General features: G+C 45.7%; 1 protein-coding gene across 7 annotated transcripts in view; it reads right to left on the reverse strand.

The window, feature by feature from the left end:
* RFFL (ring finger and FYVE like domain containing E3 ubiquitin protein ligase) overlaps nucleotides 1-23459 on the reverse strand; it is a 286407-nt gene that overhangs the window by 117705 nt on the left and 145243 nt on the right. For all 7 annotated transcript variants that reach the window (XM_078679598.1, XM_078679599.1, XM_078679604.1 and 4 more), the window contains one exon: nucleotides 22533-22716. In XM_078679598.1, coding sequence (XP_078535724.1) covers nucleotides 22533-22709 — 177 coding nt within the window. In that variant the 5' untranslated portion in view covers nucleotides 22710-22716. The remainder of the gene's footprint in view (nucleotides 1-22532; nucleotides 22717-23459) is intronic.

The raw sequence follows: 23459 nt of genomic DNA on the forward strand, positions 1-23459 counted from the left end.
TGCTAGCGCACACGCTCTCCTTTGCAAAACTTTTGTGTTTAATAATGGGCTAAGAACCCTCCCATTCTTATCATTTGTTGGCATCACTGTCACTGTTCTTTCTGCTTTCTAATTTGGCAGTGCTTGCCATGCAAAACTTTCTTTTCTTTGTGTGGCGCATGGACCAGGCACAGATTAATTAAGTTTGATCAGAGTCCCTCAGTTGGCCATCTCCTGCTGGCACAATGATTCAGGAAATATATCTTCCAAAAGAAAACTCTATGACGTGATCAACACTGACTGCATAAAAGAGTTCTATTTTTACCTTCTCACCACCCAGTTCCTGTTTCTTCTTCCCCCACTTGTACCAGTTTCTTCTCGCATCCCACCCACCCCCAGCCTGCTTCTGCTCCCCCCTTTTCACCCGCCCCCCCCCCCCCCATCCTGTTTCAGCTCCCGCATTTCTGCTCCCCCGGCCAGACCCACCCACCCTCAACCAACTCCGTTTATTCTCCCCTTCCAAAGTGACAGGAAGACAAAAAACATTATGAAGCAGCCGCTTCATAGTGCTTTTTCTAACCGTTCTGTTATCCACCTATGATACCAAGCCGCACCCATTTGCCAAAACCAGTAGCCCATCTGTTAGACCGGTCAGCCTTAGGTTGGTCTTCCCCCAAACTTTTCTCTTTGGAACTCCACATTTTTGCTGCATCTTTTTGTTGGCCTTAGGACTTTGAGGGCTTTACCACTGCAAGTGCATGTGCTTCTTCCCTAAACATGTTTGTGATTGGTATATACCCGATTAACACATTTCATTTACTTGTAAGTCCCTTGTAAAGTGGTACACAAGGCTACTAGTGGGCTTGCAGCACTGATTGTGCAACCCACAGAAGTAGACTTTCAAACCGGTCTCAGGTCTGCCACTGCAGGACCTGCGTGAACAGTTGACTGCCAATCCGTATTGGCATTTAAAACCTAATTACCAAGCCTTAGCCTTGGCAAGTATAAGTCACCCCTAGGTAGCAATAAGGGCAGTATGCTATCTATGTAAGTAAAAAGTACGACATGTACCTTTATGTTTTGCATGTCCTGGTAGTGATAAACAGCCTATTTTGTTGTTCACTACAGTGAGACCTACCTCTCTCATAGGGTAGCATTGGGAATTCCTTAATCATTTTTAAAACTGTAATTCCTATCAGAGAGGAGTATCTTTTTGATGTTGCATATGTTTGGAATGGTATTGATAAATCCTACTTACTTGTGAGGCTGGATTTAACTTTACTATTTTAGAAATGCCACTTTTAGAAAGTGGACCTTTCTCTGCACTTACTGCTCTGAGTGCCTAGCAGCCTGTCTCCAATATCAGTCTGGGCTGGGAGAGAGCTAAATTTGTGCATTCCCTCTAGACAGTCACAACACAGAACACTAAACTGCATCTGCATTCATCTACATACTGATGTGTCATCCTAGGCAGAAGGGAGGAGAGAAAGTAACACTTCATTAAAATAGGTAGTGTCATGTCTCCACACAAAGGACTGATTTGTCCTCCATAGCTAGGCTGGCAGACAGGACTGGGCTGAAAGGGGACCTCTGCACTTTAGAGAGTTCTTTTGAAGTCACCACACACCAGACACTTTTGGTATAAGTACTGGGTCTCTGAATCCATCTATAGGAGAAATTCTTTGTACCTGTAACCAGACACCACAGGCTCTACATCTGCACATTGCCAGAAGGACCTGCTGCGCTGCCAGGAAGGACAGCCACTCCGCTAATAGCTGTGCTGTGTTAGCCAGCTGCATGTCGAGCTGCACGAGGGACGGTCACTTTGCTCCGTGCCGTGCTGGCCTGCTGCCGGTTACGTTTGTGCTGTGCAGACTTTAAAGCAAACACAAGGAGATGATGGACAGAGCGCTGAAACTTTTCAGACACTCACACCCAGTCACCGAACTGGGTTGAATCCATCATCATTCTTTAGTTCGCTTCGCCACCCCAGTTCAGACACAGCTATATGCAAATCAACCTTGACCTTCTGCCTCATGGGAACAGCCCAGACCGATCTGCCAAGCCACGTCTTCCCTGGCCCAGAAACAAGCATCCTGGCACTGGTATCGGGGAAACACCTCTCATCGGCCAGGCTAGCTTGAATCAAGTGGCAAAGTGAGCAAGAAACCCACGCATGGGCATGCCATGCCAACTTAGGGAAAACAAAGCAAACACAAGGAGATGATGGATGGAGCGCTGAAACTTTTCAGACACTCATTCCCAGTCACAGATCTGGGTTGAACCCATCATCATTCTTTAGCTCACTTCGCCACCCCAGTTCAGACACAGCAATATGCAAATCAGTCTAGAAGCTGTGCTTCAAGGGAACAGTGGGACGGGTATGCCCAGACGTGGGTCCCGTGCTCTCCAAGCCACCGGAGTCAAGCTATCCTGGCTGATGAGGGAGGAAACCCCGAAACCGGTCCTAGGATGCTAGTTTCCAGTCCAGAGAGGACCTGGCCTGGCAGTTCGGGCTGGACTGTTCCCATTTGGGCGCAGGGTCAAGAATGATTTGCATATGGCTAGGTTCAGACTGGAATGGTATGGTAAGCAATAAAACGATGGATGTAGGCCCAGATCTCTGCACTGGGATGAATGTTTGACATTGTTCTGCATTCTGTCCATCAATTGTTCTTTTTGCATTTGTCACCCCGAGTGGGACGGGCATGCCCAGACGTGGGTCCCGTGCTCTCCATGCCACTGGAGTCAAGCTATCCTGGCTGATATGGGGTGAAACCCTGAAACCGGTCCTGGGATACTTGTTTCCAGTCCAGGGAGGACCTGGCCTGGCAGTTCGGACTGGACTGTTCCCATTGGGCGCAGGGTCAAGACTAATTTGCATATGGCTGGGTTCAAACTGGAATGGCATGGTGAGCAAAAAAACGATGGATCTAGGCCCAGATCTCTGTACTATGGTGAATGTATGACATTGTTCTGCTTTCTGTCCATCAATTGTTCTTTGTGCTGACTTTAAAGCATTCTCCCAAGGCTTGTTAGCTTGTACTGTGTTCGGGAAATAACAGGGCCATCAAAGATTTCCCTTTCTTATTCCCACCGTGGGACTCTGCTACTTGAGAGTCAGGTAGGTGGCTGTCAATAATAATCAGAACACGTCTATCGATAAAACCCGCTGGTAAGTAAAGCAAGCACTCCTATTTGGCTTCGGTTCTCTTGCTGTGTGTGCCCAAGATCAGTTCTGGTCATAGGACTTGTGCTGCACCCCTACCGAAACGGCGTTCCTATGATTTCTGCCCAGCCCGGCCCCTCAGCAGTGCCCTCCCGAGATGCATTGCCTGGGTTATCCAGGCCGTTCCCGAGATGCACGGCTGGTCAGCCGTCTATTACCGCTGGAGTAGCGCCATCACTGCCCGTCTCTTCCAGGAGGAAGCCAACTTCAATGATGCAGCCCTGCTCATAAGGCCTGCCTACGCTACCGACTCTTGTGTTTGCGCTGCCCCATCGAAGCTCGGTTCTCCCCCCACATTGGCGTTCCCACCAACAATGTACAGTGCTCAGCGAGTTCTGGGGGGAAACCTATAATTAGTTGGTTTGCATGCATGAGTGGGTGAGATCAACTAAAAGTGCGGTCTTGCAGAGACCTGGTACTACCTTTCGGTGTTGGGTGACTTAATGCTCATATAATTCCAGATCCCCAGCGGGGTGTCATGTCCGTCACCCCGGTCCTGAGTGATCGCAACTAAAGTGCTCGACATCAGTATTAAGTTAAACACTGGACTCTCCTGCACATTTAAGATGTTTGTAACTTGATCTTAATGTGATTTTTAAACGTGCATAGCTTGAAAAGTATACTGGTGAATTGTTTTGATCTTGTTTAGTTCAGAATACAGAAAGCTATTTTTCTAACCAGGTGTGGAGTCTTTTTGTGGTGTATTTATTGTGTTATTGTGTGTTGAACAAATACTTTACACATTGCCTTTTGAGATAAACCTGCCTGCTCTATGCCAAGTTACCCGAGGGAGAGCACAGGTTACCCTAGTAGTGTATCTAGACTACCCTGGCTAGAATGGTGGGTTCTGCTTGGATTGCCAGGGGTCCAGTGCCAGGAACCCTGGTAATTTTAAACGGGACCACTATTCAAAGCATTTTTTATTAAGCCAACAACCAAATTCATGTGGCGAAAATAATAAGGTAAATGGGGGGGGAAGGATTGGAATTATAATAAATGTCTGGTATGTGGCTTCAGTCTGGTCAACGATCAGGATCGGACTGAATCAATTGAGGTGGCTGCCGGCCCGTTACTAATTATTGAAGCACAAGGTATCAGGCAGGACACCCAGATTCCGACGCCCCAAAGTGCCACACATGAGAATGGTACCTTAGCTAAGAATAGCCTTCGGTGCTTCCTATTAAACACTCGGTCAGTAGTTAAACACCAAACCGAGTTGGAATCACTGATAGAGGAACATAACCCAGATATTGTATTCTTAACCGAGACCTGGACGGATGACACTTCCGCTACGGACTGGAATGGTGCTATCCCCCCAAACTATAGGCTGCTCAAACACGACAGATTGAGCGGTAGAGGAGGGGGAATTGCTATCATTCATAAAGGGGGGTAGAGGTGCAGATAGAAGCCGTTACTGACTTATGTGCCGAAGCTATTTGCTTCAACGTGAAACTGAATAATTCCACCACACTGCATGGGCTACTGGTTTATCGACCCCCTGGAAATAGAACTGAATTTCTGAATGCGCTCATGACGTTCCTTGAATCTAGTGTAGAGCTCTCTAACTTTATGATGTTTGGTGATTTTAATTATCACCTGGAAGCATCCACTTGCATGGAGACTTGTAGGTTACTTGACATCATGGAAGTGTATGGCCTACAGCAATTTGTTAAGGAACCTACTCACTCTGGGGGGCATACTTTAGATGGGCTATTTTCTAATGACAAGGATATTAAAGTGAACAAAATTATGGCCTTGCCCTGGACAGATCACAAAGCCATTTTTTTCCAAATTCCCAATGATCAGATTGGTGGAGGCTCCCCTTTTAAGCCTAGACAACTGACCTTTCGCCGGTGGAATAAAATCAGTAAAGAGGACATGGGGAAGGCCCTTAGCAAGGATGTACCCACCTTAAGTAAGGATAACAATGTGGCAGTGGCGCAATTTAATGATTGGATTGGTGGGGCCATTGACAAGGTCGCCCCCGAGCTAAAGGTCACTGCCAACAGACGGCCCAGAACTCAAACAACTTACAGTGACCTGTCGAAGGTACGAAAGACTTTGGAGACTGGACTATGGAGATTCCAGCAAAGACGCCTATAAGAAAGCCTTGAAATTATATAAGGAAGCCATTCGAGCAACAAAGGTCCAATTTTTTACCACTAAGATCCACGAGGCAGGTAACTCCGTAAAGGAATTATTTAAGTCAGTCTCCTACCTAAGTAAACCATAGCAGGGAAATGACTTCAAGCCCGACCAGAATTTTTGTGACGAATTAGCCATGTTCTTCCATAGTAAAGTAACGACTATATGTGAAGAACTGGCTAAAAAGACCAATCATTCATCTAATGTTCCTCTTTCTAACCCTAGACACTATAGCACCTCCAGCACACTTATCAATTTCGACCCTCAATCAAAGGAAATGATCATTAGCATACTAATGACTATAAAATCTGGATCCCGCACGGGCCCATGCCCCCCAGACATCATGCACCTGGCAGCAGACGACATAAAAGGTACCTTAACCAGCTTGGTAAATCAAGTAATGACATCCAGAGAATTTCCACTGAGGTGGAAAGTAGCCAACGTGAGGCCACTACTAAAGAAACCATCGTTAGACCCCTCAGTGTGTAAAAACTACCGCCCCATACACGGTTTACCCCTGGCCGCAAAAATCACAGAAAAGGTAACAAATAAAATTTTGATGGACTATCTAGATAACAATTCCTTACTAGACCCATCACAACATGGCTTCCGGACAAAGCACTCCACGGAGACAGCGTTGATCGCTGCGGTCGAGGGGATTCGGACTATTGTGGACGAGGGAGGCCTGTGCTTATCCTGCTCGATCTGTCGGCTGCTTTCTACACCGTTAATCACACGGTGTTGGAGCAGCGACTTCTTGAGATCGGTGTAAATGGCACAGCGTTGGCTTTCTTTACATTTTTTTTAAGAACAGAAAACAGTACATCGACTGGGATGGGCTGTTATCTGACAGCTCTGTTGTATCTTGTGGGGTTCCCCAGGGATCGGCACTTTCACCGACCCTGTTCAATATATACATGCTGCCACTAGCTGGGTTAGTCAGGAAGCATGGGTTTACTTTCGTTTCCTATGCGGACGACTCCCAGCTAGTGGTATCAGTAGGAGATAGTGCAGAACAGACGGCACAGAACTTCTGCGGGTGCCTTAAAGAAATCATGGTCTGGATGAGTCTGAACTTTCTCAAGATCAACGCTGAAAAAACGGAGGTCATGGAATTTGGAAAGAGTCTACCTGCTTGGAATAACAGCTGGCGACCAAGAGAAGCTGGAGAATGCCCACAGCCAGTAAAAAAGGTAAAAAACCTTGTTTTCTCCCTGGATGAAAAGCTTACCATGTGAACACAGGTGAATAGTCTAGCATCAACCAGTTTCTTCCTTTTGAAAACTCTAAGGAAGATTTTCCCTTTTATTCCAGTGACACTGCAAAAGACAGTAATGGCCGCCCTCTTTCTGTCCAGACTGGACTATTGCAATGCCATGCTTTTAGGCATTGACAAGTACCAGCTGAAAAAGCTCCAGTCTTTATAAAATGCAGCCATACGAACGGTTCTTAAGCTACCTTACAGGCATCCCACCACAACGGGCAGGCGAGCACTCCATTGGCTTCCTGCCAGGAAAGGATCGAATTCAAGGCCCTCTGCTTAGTGCATAAAGCCTTGTATGGTGGTGGCTCAGTGGATAGCCAGAAACTGTTCCGGTCATATGCTCCACCACGTGAACTTAGATCTTCTAGGCTTGGTTTCATATGTGTCCCAAAGTTTAGGCTAGCGAGATGGGGTGGACGACGGCTAACCTACCAGGCAGCTCTACTATGGAATAAGTTGCCGGTCCACCTAAGATTACAGCTTAGTCATACTCACTTCAGGAAAGAGCTTAAAACTTATCTTTTCAATGCTGCCTAAATGATTAGGTTTCTCGACTATGGCTTAACTGCACACCCCAGCGCCAAGACGCCTCGGCAATAGAGCGCTTTATAGGCATTTATAACATAATATAACATTTATAACATAACTTAGCCAACCAGAAACACCATTTCTAACGCTCACTGATGACACCTATTGGCTTTGTGAAACTGCCTAAAAACAGTGAAATGCATTCTAAGCACGCCTTCAGGTTGGATTTAGTAGGGAAGGGTGGTTAAACACTTGCTTTGCCCCGTTTAAACGCGGCCGGCCCAAACTGGGTTGTAGGCAGCTTGCTGTGTATAATTACAAACCCGCAAGTTGTGCACTGTACCGTGCTCCCTTGTGTTGCATTGACTTCTTTGTCAGTTGTCGGACTGTCTGGCGACCGCATACAACTGTATTGTACCTAACTTGTGTTGACATGCTCAATAAAATAAAAATATTTAATCCTAAAAACAGTGAAATGCCAGGGTATGCATATGTGGTAAATATTTACATATCTGTAATTCATCAACAGATGAACATATCAAGAAGGTTATCGCCATATCCCTTAATAGTTCTGGATATTGTACTTCACAGACTGGTTATTAAAGATGTTTTTGTAATGGACATAGGTGTTTTACAACATTAACCTTTTTCCTGAGGTTTTCTTCTTTTTTTCAAATCATAGGATTTTAGGCCATGCAGTTTCTCTGAAAGTCTGCCATTTCCTCAAAGGAATTAAAAAAGAGGTTCTGTTCAGGGTGGTCGGTCTACTGTAAGATAGTCACTATCTTTCTGTCCTGACTGAGCCTTCCTAGAGCTGCATTTCCAATCATCCTCTTTGCAGACTCATTCTCATTGGTTAAGTGGATTGGATAAAAAGGCTGCTCAAATGGACCATCCTAGGGATTTAGCCTGGAAGCCGTGTTCCCTATAGAACTTCATCCCTCTTCAGCCCAGTGTCTGTCATGGTGGTCTGTGTACTTCCTGGTAAGTGTTCAGCCTAAAGATCATGGGGAATGCTAATTACTTTTTGATAAGTGTGGTAGGCCTATTTCTCAGACTACAGGGTGCAGCAAAAGGAATTTTAACCACTCTGGGTTGTTACATAGATCTCATCATGAGACTAAGCTCCTGGCTACACCGTGAGTTTACATCCCACTATAATACTTTACACATGTCACACGTATTAGCCACAACCGATGACATCCAAAGATATCTCGAAGACATCACCCTACCACAAGTCACGCCTGAGCAAAGGGCCGAATTAAATGACCCCATTCTGCTAGAAGAAATCTGGGCAAGTATACGTTCACTACCGACGGGAAAAACTCCTGGTCTGAACGGCCTGCCGGCAGAATTTTATAAAGCTTATGCGGACACCCTGGCGCCCCAATTGCTGAAGATCTATGATGCAGCTATCGCGGATTCTGCTTTCTCTGACTCACAAAACGAGGCGCTGCTGCTCTCCCTCCCTAAACCTGGCAGGAACCCGGAAAGGCTGGGCTCATACAGGCTACTGGCTTTACTCAATACGGACTATAAGATTCTAGCGTCCATTATAGCAGCCGGACTAGCCCCATCAGTTCAGACTTTGGTACATGTTGACCAAAATGGTTTTGTCCCCACCAGGAGCACAGCTCTCAATATCCGTAGGCTCTTCCAAGTGCATCATTATGCAGCAGATGTCTGGCCTGACCCGGCTGCCAGGTCTTAGATTTAGAAAAGGCCCTTGACTCTCTCGAGTGGCCGTACCTTTTTTATGAGGTGCTGCAGGGGTATGGTCTGGGCGACTAATTTCTGCACATGATCCGGCTGCTATACATGTAGCCATCTGTCAGAGTCCGCACCGGCCGACTGATATCGGAAAAAATCCAGATACAAAGAGGTACCTGGCAGGGTTGCCCTTTATCGCCACTCCTTTTCTCACTTGCCATTAAGTCACTGGCGGCGTGCCTGCGCAAGGAGGGTGTAGATCTGGGCATTCAGTTGGGGGATAACTTACAAATGGTTTCTATGTACGCCGATGATCTGCTATTATATTTGAGGGATTTGCATGACATCCCCGCTACTATTGTGGATACTTTACCTAACTTTGCAGAGGTCTCGGGTCTCCGGGTGAAACGGGGAAAAGTCAGGCTGCATCCCTTTCGAGACGGAATCAGTGATCCCAATGTTCGTATGAACGATTCCCGTCTCCGCTGGCACCTGTCTACATTCCGCTATCTTGCCGTTTTTATATACACAGACCCTACTGATATCCTGGAAGGTAATCTGATTAGAGCAATATCTGCCATTGGGGCGCAGATCCAGTTTGGAAGACACTCCCATTGACCATGATGGGTAGAGTAGCACTCCCTAAGATGGTAGTGTTGCTGAAGCTGCTGTACTACTGTACAAACCTTCCAGTTTATGTTCCGGCCACCATCTTTCACGACTAAGAACAACTAATCGGTCCCCAACTTGGAGTTGTATTACCTGGCGGCACAATTACAGTGGGTGGCAAAATGGCTGGCGGGTATTGGCCTAGATGACACGGCCACCACACAACCGCTGTGGTCCCTGTAGGAAGGTGGATATCGGACTATGGTTACCCCCAAACTTTTTGCCTGGTGTTTAGCTGGTTTTTGACATAGTTGGCCTGGGATCCTGCTATTCAGGGCCCCAGGCTAATTGCTCTCTCCTTAAAATGGACTCCATGTACCTTAGGTACATACACAATTGGAACTGGTTCACCTTATTGGCCCCTGTAACAGTGTACCCAGGTACCCAGGGCATAGGTGCTTCCAAGGCCTACCAGGGGCTGCAGCATGTATTGTGCCACCCCTGGCCTGGCCTCCATAATTGACACAACTGGCTGATCACTCAGCTGGGGTAAGTCGGTGTAATCACCCCTTACTTAGGTGTAGTATGCCTATACCTAACCTAAAATGGACACATATGTTCCTATCAGTCACTCCTATGGAAGGCCTCATCAATTCTGGAGGCAGAGTGCTTGGAAATATGTGAGATGGTGCTCTGGCATGAGCTGAGCCTGTCTGCAGCTTTCGGAACCATGTCCTTTAGCTGTTCCATGATATTGCCATACCATATACTCTTAAGTGCATTATAATCTTAGGTTTGGCTTTATCAAAACATGTCGAGTAAGGTGTCATACGAATTGGAATACTACCCCCTCGCCAGTTCTGGTGACGGGGGTAGCATTCCACCCTTCTAGAGGGATACGACATGTACCTAGCCTGAACCCCGGTTAAAGTTAAACAGAGCCTTAGCATCTCAAAATGGATGCTGCCACCACAGACACAAGTCTGACCTCCTGCTGCTGGGAGTCCTTCCAGCGAGGGCAGCTTGGACAAAGGGTTTCCTGCCTGGGGAGGTGCTAGCACCACCCCAGACAGGATTTTGTGTATTGGGTAGGACAGGGCTGAATACAATCAGACATGCCTGGGGCACACAAGGTGTCCCTGTGCATAGGCCAGTTCAAACCGGTGCTGGGGCTTTCCAGCCCCAGTCCTGGCGCGAAACTGGACAAAGGAAAGGGGGTGTAACCACCCCCCTTCCTGGTTCCACCCAGAGGAGGGACCTAGTAGGTGATCCGGCCCCCCAGATTCGAATAAGAGTGGGAGCTGTGTCCTGAGACTTCAGATCATCCTGAATCAACTTGAAATACAGAAGAAGACTGGACTTCGACATTCTGCTGCTCAGAAGATGGAAGAGAATCTCCCTTGTGGCCAAGGAGTGACCACCCTGTGAACACAGGCACCAACCAGCAACTCGACGTCTGCTTTGCCGCCGCCTCCCGCCGGAGCCCGAGCCCAGAGCCTGACAAGACCCAGACTCCCAGACTTCTCACAGCCCGATTCACAGTCCCTGCAAAGAAGGGACCCGTGGAGGCACCGAGAGATGTGGGACCGGACCTCTTGGAAGACCCCCGAAACGCTGACTGCGCAGCATCAGAGGCACCCTCGACGCTGTGCTTTGGGGTTTGAGAAGCCCCAACCTCGAGCAGCCCTTGCACCGAAGATCAGCCCCCCAGCATCTCCACGATCTGCGTGGGGCCCTTTTGCATTGTGCCACTCGACGCGCCTTCCTGTCCACTTGCCACGCGGCTAGTGGCCATCTTGGCGACGAAACCTACAACTTTCACTGCAGGTCTGGTTGCTCCAGACTTGCCCTTGCTCCTGTAAAAAGGAGCCCCTGCTCTGACCTTGCTGGTCCGAGTAACAAGCCTTTTTTTGATTCCTGCGTGGCTTGCATTAGCCAAGGCCTGTTTGCTTCAATCAAGTTGCCGACACCGCCAACAGCAAGAAGCCTGCGTGGGACAGCTCGTGACCGACTCCTGGACGTCTTCGACCCCTCGTGTCCACGTGGCTGCTGAAAGAAGCTACACCTCGACGCCTGTTTGCACCCGACATCGCCTGGTTCCACTCTGGTTCCACGGTAGTCACTGGCTAGTGACTTTGAACATTGTCCCCTCTGCTTTCAGGTCTTCACCTCTTCAGATCCACCCTTGGATCCACCGGAACTCTTCACATCGAGCCGCCTGCAGCATCTTCAGCTCCAAGCACCATCGACCTGCGTGACGAAACCCGACACTACTTCGACCCTATGCACCCGCTTCCTGTGGGTGAGGTAACTCAGCTCCGCTGGTGTTCCCACACTGGTACACACCTCTAGTGTCTGTGTCTGAAGTTTCATCCTTCTAGGTCACTCGGAAGGTTCCTTTCTAACTAACTTTGTACTTTTTACGCACCATAGACTTTGCATTGGTGAGTGTGTGCACTTTAAACCCTGCACCCGAGTCCCGCGGGCCTTTCCCGACTTCTTCACTGTTAGTCCCGAACAGCTCCAGCGATTCCCCAGGCCCTAGGCCTATTTCCTGTCCAAGTGGCATCTCTTATACCACTTTCTTAGTATATGGTTTAGGTGGCCCCTAGGGCTCATCCATAATTGTGCAACTTTTGTGTATTTTAACTGTGTTTTGTTTTAACGCATTTGCTTCTGTGCTCATAAAGAGTATCAGGGATATTTGTAGTAATAAATCCATATATATTTTCAATATATATCTGTGTGGTGTCCTTTCATTTGGTATTCAAGGGATTGTGTATGGTAAAACAGCTTGCTTCACATGCCTTTACAGAGTTTAGCCTAAGACTGCTTAGTCCATGCTACCCCTAGGATAGCTTGTCTATAAGGTTGACTTTACAACCTGCACCATAAGGGTTGCTTGGCATGGTACAAGGTGATCACTAGAACTAGTGAGCATCATATACCAGGCCAACTTCTCACAGTCCCAATTCCAGATATATCAACAGTTTCACCCTACTGCTCAGCACTTGCGGCAGACATGCCTTGCTTTGGCACATCGTTGTTACAGAAGAAGCCTATACCTCACTAGGAACACGATCCCTTATGCCCCGTCATTGCCACTTCTAGGAATACCCAAGGGCAAAACGAGCATCACCAATGGGGCACTGGTGTGCTGGCATGCGGCGGACCTGCATACGTTGGGCGACCTTTACACCAAGAGCGTCTTGATACCATTTGAAGAACTAGCAGAGGACTATAATTTACCCACAGGTTAATTCTTACTATATAATTCCATTTTGCGATCCCTCACTGCTGCATGGGGCGACATTAACATTGAACCTGAAACACAGCTCCTATTGCAATACTTACACGTTGTGGGTAACGGGTCCCACAACGTTCACTGGTTGGCGGAAGCACTACTTATACACACCACACAATCTCTAACATCCCACCGCTCCAAATGGGAAGAAGACTGAGGTAACCCAAGGATAGACCGCGAATGGGCCATGATACTGGCCACATATATACCACAGAATTCCAGATTCAGACATATATTGTAAATACAGCATATCTTTCTCCAGAGAAAATAAACAAATACTTTCATATAACTATATCAACATGCCCCGCTGTCTGCAGGTGAATGAAGACTTTTTTCACATGTTGTGTTCCTGTGCATTCCTGCATACATACTTGAGGGTGGTTAACGTGGCACTCACAGCATGCACTGAAAGGGAATTGCCACAAACATGGGAGGTGTGCGAATTGGGTTTTTACCCCAGATCAAAGAAACACAGGGTTACATCTAGGTTTATTGACCTGGAGCCTATTGTAGCTAAAAGGCTAATTACCAAAAGATGGAAGGATGCCGACCCTCCCACAGCAGCCAGTTGGAGAAATTCACTTCTAGTACGGGCACATGCGGAAAGCACGTCATTATATAGGGAGAAAATAGCAGGACTATGTAAATACCCTATTGCCCACTTATGGGGCGCTATAAATGCAAATAAAGATATTTAAACAAAAAAAATGAGACTAAGCTCCTGGCCTTGCAACGCATCTTCTCATGCAGATGTGTCAGCTGAGAACCAGGAAAAGAAGTCCATATTAGATTGTAGAGATCCCTGCCTGTGGAGCACTGTAAATGAAAAAGACTGAAGGGTTTAAAACAACTGTTAAACTTGGTAGTTATTGTCCTTCTGGTGAGATAACCAAGTAAGTGGAGAATGGTCCCTTAGATATAAAAAGCGCTGTCCCAAAAAGTAAAGGGGAGGGATTCTGCTGCCCACTTGATGGCTCAGTAATCCTTGTCAATCATAGCAAAATATTCTTCATGCAAAAACTTCCTGCTAATGAACAAAACTGGATGCATCCCATCCTCCCATTTATGCAACAGTACAGCAACCAGGCCAGTACCGGAGACATCAGTCTGTAGCGAAAACCAAGACACCTAAGAACAGGGTCACCATTCTCATTTTAAGGATATAAATGGCTTCTCCTGTGGGGCATCCCAAACTATTTGTTTTCTGTTGATGTTCTTCGAGTAGAGTTTTCAAGAAGAAAGACAAGAAATGAGGATCAAACTTTATATAACATAAAACCCAGAAAGGTCTTTATCCCTTCTTCACTCGAGGCTAAAGGCTTTTTTTTTTTTTAATACTTCTATATTATCTACCTGGGGTTGTATCATATAATTCTCTTAAGAATATCCTAGATATCTGACTGAAATGGCAAAAGACTATTTAGAGGTATTAATAATCAGTCCCGCCCCATTTGGTGAACTGAGAACTGAATCTAAGGGCCTTGTCTGAGGCTGCTAGTCGGCGCTAAAGATAACAGTATCTTCCAACTAGGCCAATAAATATGCTTAAAGAGGGGATGAGATGCGGTCCATTAGACGTTTTAATGTTGCCTGGGCTCCATGTAGGCCAAAGACAGGCATGGTAAACTGAAATATCCCTGAAAGGGTATAAAATACAGTTTTGTACAGATCAGCAGATCTTGGGGGCATTTGCTAGTACCTCTTTGTCAGATCGAGCATGCTTATGTACCTGGCTTTTCCAAGTCTCTCAATGAAATCCTTAACCCTCAGCAGGGATATGCATCAAAAGCACAGAAATCGTTAATTTGTAAGAAATCAAAACCTGATTGATTGTCATATCTTGAAACAAGTATGATAGGTGATGTCCATTTGCATCTGGAGGGTTCAATTCTGTTTCATTTCTACATGCTTTTGTAACTCTTGTTGCAATGCTCTTCTCTAAGCATCGGATATCAAGTGGAGACTTATGTAGTCTTTTTTCCTTTAAATTTGTGTACCATGCATATTTTCCTATACTGTTGCTAGAGTGGGCGATTCCTAGCACAAGCATTACGGACCGTTCTTCCCATTTTGTTACTAAGTTAATGTGGTATAACTATGTGAAATGTTTTCAATATAGATGTTCTACTCAATGTGTGACAGAACCTACTGTTTCCAACATATTGAAGGGGCAATGCCCCTCTGCCAAAAGGCTGTTAGCAACCAGATTTGAGGGGGCAGTCCTTATGGTATCTGTACATCCGTTAGACTCCGCTTGAGGACTTTTCCACCAATCCATGAAGGTCATATCAAGTAAAAACCAGGGCTGTCTTCGGAACAGTAACTCAAATGGGCTGTATCACGAGGAAAACTGTAGTGTACTTCATAGAATCAACTAAATGAGCAGCAGCACATTATCGCAATCCTTGCCATTTTTCCAATAGCTTTACTTAGCATTTGTTTTGTTTGATTAAAGTGTTCCACCAATCTGCCTGTGTGAGGATGGTACAATGAGGGCTTGATATGCTGTAAAGTCTTAAAAAGTTGTGTCATTGGTGGAGACATGAAGTTGGTCCATGATGATTTCACAGGGGACACCCATGCATGGAAAGAAGGGAATGAGGATGTTGCATATGTGGGCCACTACTGTCCTCCACAAGTGCTTCAGGATATTTGCCAGCATAGCTCATGATCACGAGGATATATTTATAGCTCTTCCCGTAGGGCTTTACTAGGTCAACTAAATATATTCCTACTCATTGTATTGGACTTTAGAACACAGGTGATGGCTGAAGCTGGGCTCTAGGGATCCTTCCTGGATTCATTAGCTGACATTCTGAACACTGCTTGCGACACCAGACCATCTCCATATACACTTCAGAACCCTTCAAATGTAGCATGAGGTACAGTGTTTTTTCAGCTCCCTAAGACTGTAGGTGAGTTGCAGTACAGCTTTGCAAAATTATTTGGGCACCAGGAGTTGTTTTTGGGAGGTCTGAGGCACAATTCTGTATCCTAGTCCCTGTTCTGATTGCAAATAAGGATAGGAGGAAGTTTTGGTAGAGTAGTCTTCCTTTCTGGCCCGTAGTAAGGTATATTTTAGAGCAGTGCCATTTTGCTGCTCTTGTGTTAAAGTTTCTTTTCTGTCAAGGTAACAATGAATGGATTTAAGTTGGTGCTGTTTGGCTAGTCTCTGAAACACAGGGATTATTTCTTCTCATCTAGTTTCAACTCTACCAGGTTTCGAGATCCCTTCATCCCATGTCCTTGTGAGCAAAAGGGCGTCTTCCTACCAAATATTAAGTGAGTTGGTCCCATAAAACAATTGCCTGAAATTATGAATAAACAATTCTTTGAAATCGAAAAAATATCTGACCAATAACCACTTGTATAGATAAACTGGATAAGATGCCTACAAACATGGCCATAGTACTACCAGCTCCCACTAGTATAGCTTCCTAGATGGGATGTATTTTAGTGTTGCTATGGAGATAGGGTAGTGGGGTGCTCCTAATCCCTAACTTTAGCCAGTGGATACAGGTGGGCTCCAGTCGGTACTCATTCTTGGGGATCAGTACTTATTTATTTCTCTGCAATCTTTGATCCAATAAAAGACAGAAAAAAAACACAAAGAGGGGGGAAGAGAGGAGGAAGGGAAAGCAGCGATGGAAAAATCTGCAAGAGCGAGCTTAAGAGGCAGAGAGTGCCTGGCGGAGGATTTAAGAGGAATGAGGTGGAATGAAGACTCCTCCTTTCTAGGTATTCAGCGACCCGATATTGGAAAGTGCCGGCCACAGGCTTCTGAAACAAATGCTGGGCCCAGCACTTACTCTTTTATGCCTATGGGGAAACTGGGCAGGGTTCAAGAGCCGGCAGGGTTATTATCACTGGATACTGAAAAGGCATTTAAATCTCCCGAATGGCTATACCGAATAGCAGTCCTCCAAAACAAATGGGCCTGGATGTGGTTGCTGCACACCCTGCCTGGTGTGATGTTGCCAGTTTATGGGACACAAACAGAAGAACTTCAGCTAGGTAGAGGGATGAGACAAGGTTGCCCTACCTCCCCCTATTATTCGCTCATGTGGTGCACCTGACAGCAGAGTGGGTGAGATAAGCGTTGTTGGTGACGGGTCTCCATTGGGACCCACACTGGGAAGATGTTATCTACATATACGTGGACGACCTCTTGCTGTACCTGGCAAAGCCCGAAAACACGATTCCAGGGTGCTATAAATACTAGGACTCTTTGCACAATATGTGGGCATAAATATTAACTGCCACAAGTCCAAAGCATATTTCATACCATATTCCCTGACCAGCTAGTAGCCCCCGACAATATGGGACTGACACTCACAGTGGAGAACCGTGGATTTAAAGTATCTTGAAATATTTATTACAACAGACCCCAAAGACTTTATGTGTCATAATATTGTCCACATCCTAGCTAAATATAAAGCAATGGGGAAAGCATCACTATATAAATTGGCTAAAACGCCTGTTGGAACTCTCTTTGACTATACAAAACAGGTTGGGAGCTAGTCACCCGACCACTCAGGTTCCTGATGGTGGAAGTCCTCTCTTTAGCCGCTCTGGGGTGCAGGAGGACAGTTACCTGTTGCTTCCAGCAATCTTTGGGTCCTCGGTGCATTTTTGCCCTTTTTAACGTGGTACAGTCAAGAAATGCTCCAGAGGCTGGGTGCAGGATCCTGAAGATGCTGTTGATTCTGCAGACATGCAGATAGTGTTCCTGGGACCACCCTGGTATGCGCGAGCATCATAGGTAGTCTCTGACCTCAGTTCAGTGCAAATGCAGTCGCCACTGGTCAACTGCTCTCCCAGTTCCGGCGGTCTTTAGCGGATGCTTGTAGATAAGTTTCTCTTACTTGGTGGTCCACTGGAGGCCACTTCAACTTTGGTCATGGGTCCCACGAGGATAGGGACTCTGTCTCCAAGCAGGAATTTTGGAGTCCAGGACGGAGATGCTTTCTTTTATAGCTGGGCCCTTGGGAGAGCTGGTTTCCTTCAGCTTTTGCATACATGATGCTGAACAGGGTTGCTATTCCTCGAGCCCTTCAAGTCACTTCTTCAGTCCAGGCACCAGTGGAGTTTCGTTCAAAAGCTGGGTGCAGCAGATTCAGTCCAGTGAAGCATCTCTTTGTTGGTTCCAGGGAGAAGCAGGGCAATCCTTATTCTGTCTTCTTTTTGTCAAGTAGTGATCTGAAGACTGTGGATCTGGGTGCCACTTTTATGCAGTCTTCTCGTTTGTGGGAAGGGAGGACTCACTAGCCAATGGGCAATAGTTCTCACGAAGCAACTCTTTCACTTTACATAATTTCCTGAAGGTTTGGCCATCAAACAGTCCCGTGATAGTCCTCTCTACACTAAACCAAGAAAGTGAAAGACTTGTTTCCCTGTGAGTAGTTCTGGACACATTCCTGGGGTGTACCCAGCATTATGAGCTACTCCACCATTTCTTTCTTCACTGTTCCTGGGAGAGCTTCACACTTCCTAGCAGGGAGGCAGCATGTTGACTCGGATGAAAAATGCTACAGATAGATAGGAAAGGCTGCCGGAGGTCCGAAGCAACAAAATGGTGACTTTCTAAAGTTATCGATCTATTAAAAGTTATCTTAAATCTGATCTCGGCAATAAGTCAAGTTTAATGTAAAAAATAATTTGACACCTCAGAGTACTCTCTTTAGTGGTCCCAAATGGAAGTTAATACTTAGTGCAGTTGTTAGTGCAAACCCATACAGGGCAGGACTGGGAACCATAACCGGCCCTGGCAAAGTGCTCGCCCCCTCCCCCACTCGGGGGGTTGGAGGTGCCGCCGGGCTCTTTGCCAGGGCCAGTTTTCGGCCGATTTTGGTACAGGGCTATGCTGCAAAAACGGCCCTTTAACAAAAACGGCCCCCACCTGTGCAGCACACCGGGGGATTGCCCGGTGCCAGCTAAGGCCAGTCCGGCCCTGAACCCATATTAGCCAATGGGATCAGCGGCTCTGCTACAGTAAAAACAGCAAATTCGCATTTTCACTGTTGGGGCATGTGAAACACAAAAGAAATATGCCCTGCTCTTTAATATTGTGCACCCCTGCTTTGTGGGTTACCAAGGCCTTACCTAAGAAGGACTTGACCTGTCAAAAGTGTTTATTCTGCCACATCAAAGTGGCTGTTTTAAAGCGGTTTGACTAGGCTACATTAGCAGGCCTAGAGTCCCGCTTTCACCTTGTCACTGCAGTGGTGGCACAATTAAGTACTGCAGTCCCCTAGAAACAATTAACTTACCAGCCTTAGTGACTTGTTGGTAAGTTAAATGAGCCAACTGGGTATTAGCCAATAGTACATATACTTTAAAGGGGAAGTCAGAGAATTTGCAATGGGCCTGGAAAGCAGGGCCCAGTGCATTAAATAATTAAAAGACTAGTAGCATCAGTCCAAAACATTTGGGGCTGGCTGTTGGAGTGGAGGGAAGATGATAATACATAAAGAGGTCCTTTCCTACACCTTGAAAATCCCCTTTTGGGAGTCAGATACTCTCAAGGATCTGACAAAACTAGAGGAGTTTCAGAAATGGGGCCATGTCTGCATATCAAGGTTGGGTGGTGTGCGGAACTTGCGGCATGCTGCCCATTAAAGTGCTCCAAGCACAGTTATAGCGGACACAACTGCAATGGTATAAAAAAATCTGCAGATTAAAAGCACCCTGGCCAAATGTGCGCTGCAAAAGTTAGAGGAGGAATCACGTTGGAATAAAGGGTGGTGCTGACACCACTCCATTTGCGTTCAGTTTCACACATCTACAAAACTTAGTTAAGTAACTGCCATCGACCCCTGGCAAGACTAAAAGAGAGGTGAGAACAAGATCGTGGCAGGCTTGAGGACTCGTGTGTTTGGAAGCATGCATGCACTTGAAGGACTATGTGGCCAAGGGAATAGGCGTCTAGAATGGATTTCCAACTAATACAACAGAAAACAATACACTAAGGGTATTACACTATACCTTAACTGTATAGAATAGAAAAGCCAGATAACAATTTGCGCTTATGAGGGTTCCAACAAGAGTGTGCAGCGACGCACGGGGTATGGACCTGACCCCCCCTCCGCAGGGGCTCTGGCAGGGAATACATCAACTCCTTACAAAGACCATGGGGTTGGAGCTTGATCTGAATGCCCAGGAGGAGTGCTTGGCAATATGGGGTGAGTAAACGTTGTCATGGTATGCACTATTGTTCTGTAATATCGCTCGAAGATATATTGTCAAACTTTGGGGGAGCACTGTATTTCGCCAGCAGCAGTGTTGGGCACAAAATATGGACAGGTACATGAGGTAGAAAAAAAAAACATATTCCTTGCAAGGAGTTGCCCTCAAAAGTTTATGAAGGTCTAGAGCCCCCGGCTGGAGTTGCGGGAATACAAGGAAATCCCCAGGATTAGAGGATATTTAAGGGAGACAAGGGCAGCAGATTCAATGTCTGGGCCACTTAGCTGGGACTGTAGCCAATAACTAGGTCTATTGAAAGACATTATTCTCTACAAATATTGGGTGAGGGCCACCCCTGCGGACAACTCCCAGACTGTAATGTGTTGTCATTTATACTGGCGAACATCGGATGTACAGCAAGATTGCCATTAGGGTGTTTTTAATGTATGTTACTTTTTAAACAATTAAATGTTTTTTTTAAATCATCCACAGTGAATATGATGTGTTAGACCTGGAGTCTTTGGACTTTTTTCCTCTACCTCCTATATTTTTTACGCATTGCTGGATTTCGTTTTTGCTGGTTTAGATGCTTTGGGCACTTTGCCACTGCTGATCAGTGCCAAAGTGCAAGTGCTCCCTAGGTAAATTGTTATTGTGATTAGTTATCCATGATTGGCATATTTGTTTGACCAGTAAGTCCCTAGTAAAGTGCACTAAGTGTGCCAGGGCTGGTGATTCAAATGCTACTAGGGGGCCTGCAGCACTGATTGTGCCACCCACATGAGTAGCCCTAAAATGGTGGCTCAGGCCTGCCACCGAGTGCCTGTGTGCAGTTGCTAACTGCCATGCTGACCTGACCATTGTCCCTACTGGCTAGGCCTCACCTTTCCCTTTCTGTGCACATTGGACACCCCTATGGAAGGCCCAAGCTACCCCCCTGGGCAGGGTGCAGTGTATGTGAAAGGTAAAGCATGTACTAATGTAGGTGACATGCTCTGATAGTGAAATACTCCCCATTTCGTTTTTCATATATAGCCTGTGCCATGGAGAAATACGTAAAAAAGTTAAAGAGCTCCTAAAATGTAAAGAGTACTGATGAGGGTTAGATCTTTTAAGTTACAAGGAGAATGAGCTATTAATGGATAGAAGTAATGTGTGAGACATACTCGAAGGACTATGTGCCTTAAAAATGAAATGTTGGTTTTAATAAATCTTAAATTGTCTTTTATCCTCTATTTTAAATATATATGGATTATAGGCTGAAGAAGGTGTGTTGAATATTCTATGATTCTGACTTGCTTAATTTATTGAATGATATGCTGCTTATTTGTATACTTTTATGGTTGTAAAAAAACCGAATACAGTTTTACTGACTGACTGACTCCGGCGCTTTTACAACATTCTTGGCAAAAATAACCTAGATGTAGTGTCCTAAGAGCCTTCAACAGAAATGGATGCCTCAACATCACACCTCTTGATATCAGCCCCAAATGGTATGAATAATGGTGGTGCTTCCTTTTTACTGACCTGACCCGTGGGAGATGGTTTACAGAAAGTCTTATAAAATGTTGAGGTGGAGGCAGCCACTTCTCCTAGTTTTTCTAAGAGGTTGTGATACCACAGCAGACTTGAATTAGACTTTTTGGGATGTTTGTCAATTTGCCCTGTCCTCTAGGATTCTTATCTAACATAATGGCCATTCTTCAACAGTATGACTGTCTTGTAGGCTAAGGATATAAGAGGCATGTGCACAGTGCTCTGATTTTTTTTTTGGTCACAAAATTGACACATCACAAGGAATTACGTCATTGTGATCCTGTAAGAAAAGGGTTAAAAATTGCAAAAATGCGTGTCAAAATGGTGAAAAAGGAAAGGTCAATGGTCAGCAAGCTTGCTCCACAGAATGGAAAATTTACTTTTTCAGCTGCCACAAACATGACTTATGCAATTACATTTTCGGCTGAACGGAGTGGGATTGGCTGACTTAAAGTGACAGTAATGTTTTTCCACTTTATTAAGCAGTAAATATCTTCTCCATCTTTATTGTTTAAAACTGCAAAAAACGATTTTGCTACGTTTAAAAATGTTCTTCTTAAGAATTAATTTATTTGTTTTTTTAAGGAGAGTATTTTACTTCATTAAAGTGTTCGACGATCCTGTACGTTGGCAGAGACAGTTAGTGTTTATGAGTTCAGTGTATCTTTCATAATCGCAGGTCTAGAAGCCTAATAAGATCATTTCCTTCAATACATGCATGTCACCTCAATTTTCCACACGTACAGCATTCACACAAGGGCGGAACAGCATTCTCCTTCCTTACTCCAAAGGTATGGAATGATGTGCCTTTGTACCTAAGAGAAGCAAGCCATCTAAGCGAAGGATTGAAAACCTGGCTGTTCAGTCTACTGTAATTTTTGAGGTGTTGCGGTATGCTAAGGACAGAGGAGTCACCTATTTCTGCAAATAACTATTACTTTTATATTGGCTCTCCTAAGCACCAGCACATCCCATTCGCAGTATTGAGTTTTTATACATATTTCATCATCATCCTCAATTAAAAACATTGTTTAGCCACTTACTTTTCTTGCAGCATTTTCGAAGCGCCCCCCACAGCCTCTGCAGTTTGACGATGGCATGGAATTGGGGGGTGTGCTGTAGCCAGGGTTCGAGTATGCCTGCGTTCGGTTTCCAGCATGTGGTGTGATTTCCTCTGGCTGGCTGTCCAAGCAGAACCAATTACAGCAGGCAGCCCACATAGTGGAACTAGGAGGAGTGAGAAAGAGTACAAAACAATGAAATGTTGCATGCTAACAGGATGGCAAGCTGTGGACTGAAAGGCTACAAAGTTACATGGAATAAAACTGCATGACTGAACCACGTGACCAGGAAACACATGCATGCCAAACTCTGGTAAGTTTGGTACTGAAGTTTGGATCTCGAAGACAACATACATCTCAACTTTATATCCCCTGCAACAGCTCTGCAGATCTCAAATCACTCCGAATGCTTGACGAAATAGCAGTTCGGTGGTCAGTGTCCAGTGGGAAAACAGTTGCATGATAGAGAAGAACAATTGCAAGTGGCTGGAGTGTCAGATGCTTAAGGAATGCCACAGACATAAGAGGGGATGTGATGTGCGGAGAATTGGTGAGGTCCAAAGGATGAGTGGTGCATACAAGAGTCGAGTCTGGGAAGGATAACAGAGACGAGGGGATAGTGACAGATCAAAGAGTTATACAACATGGAATGGGTGAAGAATGCATCTAGAACTCATGCAAGAGAAGGGATGATGGAACTTCAGAACGAGTAGGTGGGTGGTTGCGACAGTCCGCTGCTTCTCAGTGTCAATCAACTGTTTTTTAAGGGTAGCCCGATGGGCAGAGATAAGTGGTGAGGCCAAGAGATGTGACAGGAAATTGTGGTAACTGGAGTTTCTAGTTGTCTGGTGATGAGTAATTTTCTAGCCATCACCAGGTGGAAGTTTTCTCAGAACTTCCTGAAAGTTA

This window comes from Lissotriton helveticus, chromosome 3_1, assembly GCF_964261635.1.
Source record: "Lissotriton helveticus chromosome 3_1, aLisHel1.1, whole genome shotgun sequence".
Classification (NCBI taxonomy): Eukaryota; Metazoa; Chordata; class Amphibia; order Caudata; family Salamandridae; genus Lissotriton; species Lissotriton helveticus.